The 13,197-nt window shown below is 35.0% G+C and overlaps 2 protein-coding genes across 2 annotated transcripts; both read left to right on the top strand.

Moving 5' to 3' along the window:
• Positions 1-1,455: 1,455 nt before the first annotated feature.
• On the top strand, positions 1,456-2,747 carry LOC115996002. Its single transcript, XM_031235145.1, has 2 exons — positions 1,456-1,827; positions 1,875-2,747. Exons 1-2 carry the CDS (start codon positions 1,456-1,458, stop codon positions 2,745-2,747), a joined length of 1,245 nt encoding a protein of 414 aa, XP_031091005.1.
• A 1,715-nt stretch (positions 2,748-4,462) lies between these two features.
• LOC115996003 lies at positions 4,463-5,716 on the top strand. The gene is made up of 2 exons (XM_031235146.1): positions 4,463-4,586; positions 4,881-5,716. Exons 1-2 carry the CDS (start codon positions 4,463-4,465, stop codon positions 5,714-5,716), a joined length of 960 nt encoding a protein of 319 aa, XP_031091006.1.
• Positions 5,717-13,197: the final 7,481 nt, after the last annotated feature.

Consider the following 13,197-nt stretch of genomic DNA (forward strand, 5'->3'; position numbering starts at 1 on the left):
GCGGTCTTCCAAATGCATCCTGATAAGTCGCCCGGGCCAGATGGACTTGGACCGGGGTTTTATCAACATTTTTGGCATGTTGTAGGAGGGGAGGTAACTATGTTCTGTCGAAGATTTATGGAAACTAGTTGCATGCCTCATAAAGCAAATGACACCTTTGTTGTGCTAATTCCGAAGAAGGTTAACCCCGAATCTATGAAAGACCTACGCCCGATCGCCCTATGCAATGTGTTATATAAGATTGCAGCGAAAGTTTGTGCCAATAGAATGAAACCTATTCTTGATGGAATTATCTCTAATGCTCAGAGTGCATTTGTACCTGGCCGACTAATTACCGATAATATTATGCTCGCCTACGAAGCTCACCATTATCTTAAGCGTAAGACTCAAGGTAAAGAGGGTGTGGCAGCGCTCAAAGTGGACATGAGCAAGGCGTATGACCGGGTCGAGTGGAGGTTTGTACAGGAAATAATGAGTAAGATGGGGTTCGTGCAGAAGTGGGTGGACATCATCTATGCAACGGTCAGTACGGTTAAATACCACATTCTCCATGAGCAATACCATTTGGGGCCTATCATTCCGGGAAGAGGTCTTCGACAGGGTGATCCGCTTTCGCCATATTTATTCCTACTTGTGGCGGAAGGATTAAGTGCTCTTATTGAGAATAAAATGCGGCACGGGTTATTACACGGAATGAGAATAGCGAGAGGGGCACCACCTATTTCACACCTCTTATTCGCCGATGACTGTTTTCTGTTCCTTCGTGCAAATAGGGCGGAAAGTGTGCAGATGAGGAGTGTGTTGGATAGTTACTCGGCTGCGTCTGGTCAAAGGATTAATTTCGAAAAATCATTGGTTTGCTTTAGTACCAATGTCCAGCAGCAACAACGAGCTGAGGTAATTAACATCCTAGGAGTCAGGCAAGGTGATACGACAGGAAAATATTTGGGGCTACCTTCCTTAGTAGGTAGAAATAAAAAGGCAATATTGGGGTTTCTGAAAGATAAAATTTTAACCCGAGTGCGCAGTTGGAACTTTAAGTTTCTCTCCCGTGCGGGACGAGAGGTACTGCTTAAGAATGTTTTACAGGCAATGCCTTGTTATGCCATGATGGTGTTCCTTTTGCCAATTGGTATGTGCAGAGATATAGAGACAATTCTGAATAAATTTTGGTGGACTGGTTCGGCAGGCGATAGTAAGGGTTTGCGATGGAGATCATGGACCGGGTTGTGTACTCCAAAAGAGAAGGGAGGGCTGGGATTTCGTAGGCTCCGAGAGATGAACTTGGTTCTCCTTGGGAAACAAGCATAGAGGTTGATCACTAGACCGGATTCTCTTGTTGCTCGGGTGTACAAGAGCCGCTACTATCCTCAGAATTCGTTCTTTGAAGCCACAGCTGGAAGCAATCCCTCTTTTATATGGAGGGGTATGCTTGAGGTACAAAATGTAATCACTATGGGGCGCAGAAAGAGTATCGGGGATGGAAGGAGCACATGCATTGGAACCGACCCTTGGCTTCCTATTCCTACGGATCCTTATGTTGCAACACCTTTGGATGAGTCGATTCGTATGTCACCGGTTTCGACATTGTTTAATACCCAGGGCAGTGGTTGGGATGCAGACTGTGTGAAGGACATATTTGACGTTAGAGATGCAAACATTATTCTAAGTATTCCTGTAAGCCTGCGAAAGCCTCCAGATGCATGGGTTTGGATGTGGGAATCAAAAGGGTGTTATTCAGTGAAATCGTGCTACAGAATGCTGCTGGGGGAATTTCAGTCGAACTATAACTGGCAGTTAATATGGAACTTAAATATCCCACCCAAGGTTAAATTTTTTGCATGGCAATTAGCTTCATCCTTTCTCCCAACTAGAGATGCATTGCTCACGAAACATATTCCTTGTTCCCAGGTGTGTCATATGTGCGGGGGGGGGGGGTGGAGGAATCTGCCTACCATTTATTTGTGGAGTGCCCGGAGGCTGCGCCATTGTGGACTGGACTTGGGGTGCCGGCGGTGCAACATGAGCAAGGTAATGTTGTAGATTGGTTTTTTGCTCTAATAGCTGTGCTTGATGAAGATATTAAATGTAAGTTTGTTATTTTGTGCTGGGGTATATGGGGTAGCAGAAATGAGCTGGTATGGAAAGGAAACCCTTTTGTGCGTCATTTGGTGGCTACTTCATCACTCAATTTCCTTGCTAGCTGGAAGGTTGTACAAGAATGTGATCAGACTACTACTGCTCCCAGAATAAATATAGAAACCTGGAGAAAGCCTAGCCACGGCAGATTGAAAATGAATACCGATGCGGCTTTGGATGTTGTTAATAATTCTATGGGTCTGGGCTGGGTGCTACGTGATGATGAAGGCCGTTTTCTTGCATGTAAAAGCCTGTGTATATCGGGTTGTTATGGGGTGAAGGAGGCTGAAGCATTGTGTATCCGAGAAGCGCTAAGTTGGTTAAAAGATACAGGAATGGGTGATGTTGATGTGGAGACCGATTCTCAATTAGTTTACTATGCGTTACGTTCGAACTCTTTTAATTCTGCTTTTGGTTTTATTTTAAATGATGTAAAAGAAGTTGCTTCCATGATTAATGGTGTTGACTTCTGTTTTGCTAAGCGATCTGCGAATCGCGCCGCCCATACGGTTGCTAGGGAGGTCGTTTCTATGTCAGGTTGCGGGGAGTGGTTTGACACCCCTCCTCCTTTCCTTGTGGACTATCTTTCTGATGATTTAATGAATTAATTATCTTATTTCGACTATCTTTCTGATGATTTAATGAATTAATTATCTTATTTCAAAAAAATTTCTGATGATTTAATGAATTAATTATCTTATTTCAAAAAAATAATAATAATAATAATAATAAGAAAAAGAAGAAAATGTTACCTGCCATTTCATTGTCTTCTTCTTCGACCGGCGGGGAGAGAGAGAGAGATAACCGGAGGAGGAGAACTCGCCGGAGGAGGAAGATCTCGCCACCGTCGTTGTTTGTCTCTCATCTGCGGAGGAGAGGAGAGTTCACAATATATACTATTTAAAATAAAAAAAATACATATGCTACAAAAAGAACCAAAACCATTGTGACATATATAATAATAATAATAATAATAATAATAATAATAATAATAATAATAATAATAATAATAATAATAATATGTAATAATAATTGATTGCTAAATTTATGAAAATATATATGGTTAACTAATATAATCAATAATTTATCCAAAATAATTGTCCAATTTACCTTATAATCAATAAATTAATTAATTAATAAAATCAATAATTTGACTAAAATGCCCCTAAGTTTGGGCGGGAAAGTTTGGAAGGAGGATAATACTTTTATATATAGTATAGATATTATTATTACTCCATTTCACACATTTTAGTCTATTTTTATATATGCTAATTAATTCAATAATTAGACAAATTATTCTTATTCAACACAAAATAAAAAAAAATACATATTAATAACAAAGTTAATTGAATAGATTTTAGTATAATTAAGGAATTCTTATTTTGCTAGAATTAATGAATTAATATTTGTAATAAAGTTAATAATGGTCAGATTAATACACTATTAATTATTTATTCTAATTAAGCTAATATTCATATTACTATATATTATTAATATTTTATGAAACTAAGGAATTAGTTTAATAGATTTTAGTATAATTAAGAATTATTATTTTGCTAATTAAGGAATTAATTGAATAGATTTTAATATAATTGAATTAATTTAATATTATTACACTATTTTCACTGTTTAGCCACAAAATCCAAAAGTCCACATATTAGTATTTGAAATAATATCTTATTATCTGATTCATATCAATTCTATATCTTTAGACTTACACTCAGCAACCAAAGTTTACACTACAAATTCCTATACATATATTACTAATTAAGTCATTTTATCATTTTTTTTTATTACCATAAGATAAAGATTGCTCAAAAGATAACACGGCTAAAAAGGAATGGGAAAGCTGATGATAAAGCCTTGTTATCACGGATAATTAATTGTATTGATAGAAAAGCAATCTTATCAATGCAACATTGTACTACAGTGAAAGAAGTATGGAAGTTAGTATCTGAATAGTTTAGTGGATCGAGTAATTTGAGGAAATTGTACCAGTTGCCTCAGGGTGTCTATCGACCTAGTCAGAAAGGTCGAGATCTGAGAGAATACTATTATGATTTTAAAAGTTTAAGTGAAGCTTTATGTTCTACAATGCCTATTACAACTGATATGTAGAAAATGAAAGCTCAACGTGACCAATTAATTGCCTTTGGCTGGATTTCTAGGCTTGATAAAGAATATGAGGTTCTTAGGTCATAATTGTTGGGACACAAGGAGTTAGGGTCATTGGATAAAGTATTCTCTCAGATACAGAATGTAGCAGTAAGTACTGAAAATAATGAACTTCTCGAAAAGAGTGTTTTTGTGTCACAGGGAAACAATGGTGAAGGAAGTGCATTTGTGTCACAAGGGAATTATACCAATGAAGGGTATAATAGTTGAGGAGGTGGAGACGCTCGCTATCAAGGGCAGGGTGGTTCTGGAAGAGGTCGTGGAGGACCAAGGTGTGTTTCAACTGCGGAGAACCAGGTCATTTCCGAAACCAATGTCCAAAACCATCGAGGTAACAAAGATTTGCTAATACAACTTCTGGGCCTAAAAGAAATACGGTGGTTATGACAGATGAAGATTTGCAATGTTCAATCAATGCTGCTGGGGGAATTTCAGTCGAACTATAACTGGCAGTTAATATGGAACTTAAAATCCCACCCAAGGTTAAATTTTTTGCATGGCAATTAGCTTCATCCTTTCTCCCAACTAGAGATGCATTGCTCACGAAACATATTCCTTGTTCCCAGGTGTGTCATATGTGCGGGGGGGGGGGGTGGAGGAATCTGCCTACCATTTATTTGTGGAGTGCCCGGAGGCTGCGCCATTGTGGACTGGACTTGGGGTGCCGGCGGTGCAACATGAGCAAGGTAATGTTGTAGATTGGTTTTTTGCTCTAATAGCTGTGCTTGATGAAGATATTAAATGTAAGTTTGTTATTTTGTGCTGGGGTATATGGGGTAGCAGAAATGAGCTGGTATGGAAAGGAAACCCTTTTGTGCGTCATTTGGTGGCTACTTCATCACTCAATTTCCTTGCTAGCTGGAAGGTTGTACAAGAATGTGATCAGACTACTACTGCTCCCAGAATAAATATAGAAACCTGGAGAAAGCCTAGCCACGGCAGATTGAAAATGAATACCGATGCGGCTTTGGATGTTGTTAATAATTCTATGGGTCTGGGCTGGGTGCTACGTGATGATGAAGGCCGTTTTCTTGCATGTAAAAGCCTGTGTATATCGGGTTGTTATGGGGTGAAGGAGGCTGAAGCATTGTGTATCCGAGAAGCGCTAAGTTGGTTAAAAGATACAGGAATGGGTGATGTTGATGTGGAGACCGATTCTCAATTAGTTTACTATGCGTTACGTTCGAACTCTTTTAATTCTGCTTTTGGTTTTATTTTAAATGATGTAAAAGAAGTTGCTTCCATGATTAATGGTGTTGACTTCTGTTTTGCTAAGCGATCTGCGAATCGCGCCGCCCATACGGTTGCTAGGGAGGTCGTTTCTATGTCAGGTTGCGGGGAGTGGTTTGACACCCCTCCTCCTTTCCTTGTGGACTATCTTTCTGATGATTTAATGAATTAATTATCTTATTTCAAAAAAATAATAATAATAATAATAATAAGAAAAAGAAGAAAATGTTACCTGCCATTTCATTGTCTTCTTCTTCGACCGGCGGGAGAGAGAGAGAGATAACCGGAGGAGGAGAACTCGCCGGAGGAGGAAGATCTCGCCACCGTCGTTGTTTGTCTCTCATCTGCGGAGGAGAGGAGAGTTCACAATATATACTATTTAAAATAAAAAAAATACATATGCTACAAAAAGAACCAAAACCATTGTGACATATATAATAATAATAATAATAATAATAATAATAATAATAATAATAATAATAATAAAATAATAATAATATGTAATAATAATTGATTGCTAAATTTATGAAAATATATATGGTTAACTAATATAATCAATAATTTATCCAAAATAATTGTCCAATTTACCTTATAATCAATAAATTAATTAATTAATAAAATCAATAATTTGACTAAAATGCCCCTAAGTTTGGGCGGGAAAGTTTGGAAGGAGGATAATACTTTTATATATAGTATAGATATTATTATTACTCCATTTCACACATTTTAGTCTATTTTTATATATGCTAATTAATTCAATAATTAGACAAATTATTCTTATTCAACACAAAATAAAAAAAAATACATATTAATAACCAAAGTTAATTGAATAGATTTTAGTATAATTAAGGAATTCTTATTTTGCTAGAATTAATGAATTAATATTTGTAATAAAGTTAATAATGGTCAGATTAATACACTATTAATTATTATTCTAATTAAGCTAATATTCATATTACTATATAATTATTAATATTTTATGAAACTAAGGAATTAGTTTAATAGATTTTAGTATAATTAAGAATTATTATTTTGCTAATTAAGGAATTAATTGAATAGATTTTAATATAATTGAATTAATTTAATATTATTACACTATTTTCACTGTTTAGCCACAAAATCCAAAAGTCCACATATTAGTATTTGAAATAATATCTTATTATCTGATTCATATCAATTCTATATCTTTAGACTTACACTCAGCAACCAAAGTTTACACTACAAATTCCTATACATATATTACTAATTAAGTCATTTTATCATTTTTTTTTATTACCATAAGATAAAGATTGCTCAAAAGATAACACGGCTAAAAAGGAATGGGAAAGCTGATGATAAAGCCTTGTTATCACGGATAATTAATTGTATTGATAGAAAAGCAATCTTATCAATGCAACATTGTACTACAGTGAAAGAAGTATGGAAGTTAGTATCTGAATAGTTTAGTGGATCGAGTAATTTGAGGAAATTGTACCAGTTGCCTCAGGGTGTCTATCGACCTAGTCAGAAAGGTCGAGATCTGAGAGAATACTATTATGATTTTAAAAGTTTAAGTGAAGCTTTATGTTCTACAATGCCTATTACAACTGATATGTAGAAAATGAAAGCTCAACGTGACCAATTAATTGCCTTTGGCTGGATTTCTAGGCTTGATAAAGAATATGAGGTTCTTAGGTCATAATTGTTGGGACACAAGGAGTTAGGGTCATTGGATAAAGTATTCTCTCAGATACAGAATGTAGCAGTAAGTACTGAAAATAATGAACTTCTCGAAAAGAGTGTTTTTGTGTCACAGGGAAACAATGGTGAAGGAAGTGCATTTGTGTCACAAGGGAATTATACCAATGAAGGGTATAATAGTTGAGGAGGTGGAGACGCTCGCTATCAAGGGCAGGGTGGTTCTGGAAGAGGTCGTGGAGGACCAAGGGTGTGTTTCAACTGCGGAGAACCAGGTCATTTCCGAAACCAATGTCCAAAACCATCGAGGTAACAAAGATTTGCTAATACAACTTCTGGGCCTAAAAGAAATACGGTGGTTATGACAGATGAAGATTTGCAATGTTCAATCAACTAAAGATGTCCTCTTCCTTGCGGTCTCCATCTCAATTTCCATCCAATCAGCCTTCTTCTGCAACCCTTGTCCAAACATGTAATCCCATTGTGTGTGTGTCTTCTTCGTCTACAGAATGGGCCATTGACTCATGGGCTAGTGACCATATGACAGGGAATTCTAATGTTTTCTCCACATATTCTCCCTCCAAACCTGAGGTTGCGGTTACCCTAGCAGATGGGTCACTTGTTCTGGTTATAAGTAGGGTAGTGTTGTTGCAACCTCATCATTACCCCTATCATCTATATTGTACCTTCTAAAGTTTCCCTTTATTTTGCTCTCTATTAGTCAAATCACACGAACTTTGAATTGTTTTGTCTCTTTTTTCCCTGGATATTGTCCGTTTCAGGATCTTTTGACGAAGAAGATTATTGGTAAGGGAAAGGAAGTCGAAGGTCCGCACGTGTTAGAGTAATATGTATTTCCATGCAAAGTCATGTTGAGTGATACCTCTCCTTTCTAGTTACAATGTCGGTATGGTCATCCACCGTTATCAACCCTGAAGAAGTTTTTTCCTGGTTTAGAATCGTTGTGTGATTTTTAGTGTGACTCCTGTGAGTTTGCTAAGCATCGTCGAGTTTCCTACTTGCCTCGTATCAATAACAGGGTAGGGTCTATATTTGAACTTGTTCATATGATGTTTGGGGTCCTTGTCAGGTCATAGGGAATAATGGGTTTAGATATTTTGTAACTTTTGTGGACAATTTCTCTAGGTGTACATGGTTATATCTTATGAAATCTAGATATGAGATGTTTACTATTTTGTAACTTTTGTGCTGAGATCAAAACCCAGTTTAATAAAACTATTAAGTGTGTGCGGAGTGATAATGCACAATAATATTTCTCTAAATCCTTTTCCACTTATATGAGCCAAAATGGGATAGTTCATCAGTCCTCGTATCGGTATACCCCTCATCGGAATGGGGTGGCAAAGAGGAAAAATCGTCATTTGTTAGAGGTAGCTCGGGCTATTTTGTTTCAAATGGAAGTGTCTTAGGTTTTTTGGTCTGATGCTGTCCACACTGCATGTTTTCTTATCAATCGGATGCCTTCGTCTATCCTTAAGAGTCTAATTCCTTATTCTTTTGTGTATCCATCATAACCCCTTTTTCGTCTCCCTCTGAAAATATTTGGGTGTACCTGTTTTGTCCAGAATGTCCGTCCTCAATGCGAGAAACTTGATCCAAAATCACTTAAGTGTATATTCCTAGGGTACTCGCATACTTAGAAGGGTTATCGATTTTATTCACCTGACTTGGGGCAGTATTTATTGCCAGTTAATGTTACTTTCTCTGAAATCATAGTGTTCTCTGGGGGTGTTATTGGATCGTCTGGGTGTGGGTCTACTCCAGATGATGACTTCCTTACATATATTATTACTATACTGGTTGAATTTGTTTCTAGCTAGGCCTCCCGTTGCACAGAGATGAGGAAGCGCCACTAAAACTGCAAGTGAGTACTTCCTCCTTACTAGAGTCTTCGTCAAATGATCTGGATCTTCCCATTGCCCTTCGTAAATGTATATGTCGTTGTCGACACCCTATTTCCTCTTTTGCGTCTTATAATCATTTGCTAGTGTCATCTCGCACCTTTGTGTCTTGTTTAGATTCTGTGTTAGTTCCAAATACCGTGAATCAGGCTATGGCTCATGATGGGTAGAGACATGCAATGCAAGAGGAGATGACTGTTCTTGAAGACAATCAGACTTGGGATCTGGTACCCCTCCCGGCCGATAAGACTACAATTGGTTGCAAGTGGGTGTATGTTGTGAAAATGAACCCTGATGGGTCGGTGGCTAGACTTAAAGCTGGTCTGGTAGTGAAGGGATATGCAAAGACATATGGTGTTAATTATACAGAAAATTTCTCACCTGTAGCTAAGTTGGCTTCAGTTCGTATCTTTATTTCTTTAGTTGTTTCTAATCATTGGCCTTTGTATCTGTTGACACATAAAATTTGACAAATATGATTATTTATCAATATTAGTGTGAACAAAGAAATTTTGAATATATATATATGGAATAAAATTCTAGTTACATGTTAAGTATCAATATGGGTGTGGGTACAATATTTCTGGATGATCCTCTGATTCTTCAATTGATGTCTTGATGCTCCATTGAAGGCCCCCGAATTTCTATTGGCTTGATCTTCAAAGAAAAACTTATATGTTTGTTCTTCTAAAGGGCCTCCGGGTTCAAATGGCTTGATCTTCAACTGGAGATTTGGATCAATATGATAGGCATGGAGGAGCTTGGGGCTTTTTACTTTCAAGATTACGAGGCTTTTATTATGATTTTCCTAGGATGAATACATAAAATAAAAGCTCATATTTATAGTTGTAGGATAGAAAAATTTTGATAAGTTTAAACTCTTTTGATATTATCTAATTAACAAATTAGATCATATCAATATTATCCAAAATCTATTTAAATATACTAATATTGATAAATAATCATATTTGTCAAATCTTTAGAAAAAGAGTTAATTCCGAATTTAGTCCTTTGACTATCACTCATTACCAATTTTAGTCATTGACTTTTAAAAACTATCAAATTTAGCCCTTGAGTATTAAATCCTTTCCAAATGTAGTCCATTGGTACTATTTCTATGTGTGAACTGTTAAGTAGTAAGGGTAAAATTGGAAAATTTTGAATACATGCTCCGGCAACGAAGTTGGCAGCGCCGCAGATCCACCGAGCTCTGCTTTCCGAACGCCACTCCCTCTTCTTCCAAATTTAAACCGAAATCTGATAGTAATCTCACCCTTTACTCCTTAAATAAAGTTATCGTCCTTCGTCCCCAGTCCTAAGCTTCAAAATCACATTCTTCCATGGCGCACTCGTCTCAGGAGTCAGGTCTGAGCAATTCTTTTACGGAGTAGTCCGTAGTTATCAAATTTCTTGGTTTTTGTTTGTGTACCTAAGTTTCTGAGTTTGGGGTTGTTCCATTAAAAATGTTGTCTTTTTTTACGCCTTTGAATGATAATCTGGAGGAGGAGGAAGGAGGCTCAATTCCCAAGATACCCATCAATGAAGGCTCTAATTGTGTTGGTCGTAGCTGTGTTCTGGTCAATGATAAGCGGGTTAGCTGGAAACATCTCACTGTCAATGCCACTTCAGGAGGCTCTGCAGAAGTCCTTGTAGTAAGCCTTTACTTATATTTTTGGTATTGTGTGTATATGGATCCTCAAGTATATAATGTATATGCTGCTTACACTGTGTTTGATATTGGGACTAAATTCTTTTGCTATTGTGCTTTGTAGTGTATTTTTGTTTCATGCCTCTTTGTTTTGTTTGAAAATAAATTGCAATGTGCTAACTGTAGGAAAATACAAACCCAGTTGTTAAGATCAAAGGGTGAGTTTCCAAAAAAAAATAAAAAATCAAAGGGTGAAAGGAAGCATCATTTGTCTGGGGAAAGGTGGAAGATTGAAAATGGTGATGTGGTACCCAAATTCAGAAACTTAGGTACAACAAAAACCAAGAAATTTAATAACTATGGAGTACTTCGTAAAAGAGTTAGTTCAGACCTGAGACGAGTGTGAAAGAATGTGATTCTGAAGCTTAGGACTGGGGGACGAATGACGAGAACTTTATTTAAGGAATAAAGGGTGAGATTACCAAATTAAATTTGGAAGAAGAGGGAATGGTGTTCGTTGCCGAAGCATGTCAAAATTTTCCAATTTTACCCTTACTACTTAATAGTTCACAAACAGAAATATTACCAATGGACTACATTTGGAAAGGATTTAATACTCAAAGACTAAATTTGGTAGTTTTTAAAGTCAAGATAAAATTGGTAATGAGTAATAGTCAAAGGACTAAATCCGAAATTAACTCTTAGAAAAACACAATAGTCAAGAACTAAATGTGCTTCAGTTATGATAGTCAAACGACAAAAAATGATATTTACTCTATTTTAAATCTTTAGTCCGTCGATGGGTAACATACTAATATAATAATAATAATCTATCTATTAATAAAAGTATTATCCTCCTTCTAAAATTTCCCGCTCAAAGTTAGGGTCATTTTGGTAAACTCAGTTATTTTATTTATTTATTAATATATTAATTAATATATTAATTAATTAATTTAATTATTATTAATTTATTATGGTTAAATGTTAGTGATTCAATTATGGTTAACCTAAAAAACTACGTTAATTTTCTATACATTAATTTCCTAATCATAATTGAATTTCCTGATTTCCTATACGTTGTTTTCCTAATCATACGTGATTCAATTATTGACTGATTTATATATGTTAATCTTTTGAGTTAATTTCCTAATCATAATTGAATTTCCTGATTTCCTATACGTTAATTTCCTAATCATACGTGATTCAATTATGATTCAATTATTGACTGATTTATATATGTTAATCTACTGACTGATGTATATATATGTATATATGCACAACTAAAATTAAACGGAAATTATTGACTGATTTATATATGTTAATATTTTGACTTATGTATATATATGTATATATGCACAACTAAACATTTGTCTTTCTATCACATTACATTAATAATTTTTCTAATCTTATATATATTTATGTACCTAAAAAACTACGTTAATTTTCTTTTGCTGCTTCAATAGCAGCCTTAATACCCTCGAGTTCATTTTTAAAGGCCTTTGAAGCTACTCTCTTTTTTTCAGCAGTTTCCTTTTTCATTTTCTCCAATAAGGAGTTCATTTCCTGCTCCTGCTGTATGGCTGTTTTTCTACTTGATTCTTGAAATTCATGCAGTGCTTTCTCAGCATCGTTTGCCTGGTTTTCAAGTGCAACTGCACGTTGGCTCACCGTTTCGAAGTCTAATTTTAGCCTTTCAACCTCATTTTTACATATCAATAACTGAGATTCCAAATCATTAACAACAGTTTGTAACTTAACATATTAATCATTCAACTATACATACGACCTAATTATTGAGAATATTTATTTAAAGTTTTTAATTTTGATTGCCATTAAATTGCGACATATGCAATGATTTAATAAAGGAAAATTACTTACAATAAAATAGAAATGGAATATAGAAAAGACAATAATTCTTATATTAAGCTAGAATATTTATAATTTGTATACCATAATGTATATAAATTATACAAGTTTCACCCAAAGAACAATATAATTTCAAACACACGGTAATTCAATTCCATTCTACTATTATGTACTAAACTCAGTTATTTTATTTATTTATTAATTTATTAATTAATTTATTAATTATTTATTTATTATGGTTAAATGTTGGTGATTGAATAATTGGATTTATTAATTAATTAAAATGTTAAATAGGTAATATAAAAATGGTAATATTAATTGGTGATTGAATAATTGGATTTATTAATTAATTAAAATGTTAAATAGGTAATATAAAAATGGTAATATTAATTGGTGATTGAATAATTGGATTTATTAATTAATTAAAATGTTAAATAGGTAATATAAAAATGGTAATATTAATTGGTGATTGAATAATTGGATTTATTAATTAATTAAAATGTTAAATAGGTAATATAAAAATGGTAATATTAATTGGTG

This window comes from Ipomoea triloba, chromosome 11, assembly GCF_003576645.1.
Source record: "Ipomoea triloba cultivar NCNSP0323 chromosome 11, ASM357664v1".
Taxonomy (NCBI): Eukaryota; Viridiplantae; Streptophyta; class Magnoliopsida; order Solanales; family Convolvulaceae; genus Ipomoea; species Ipomoea triloba.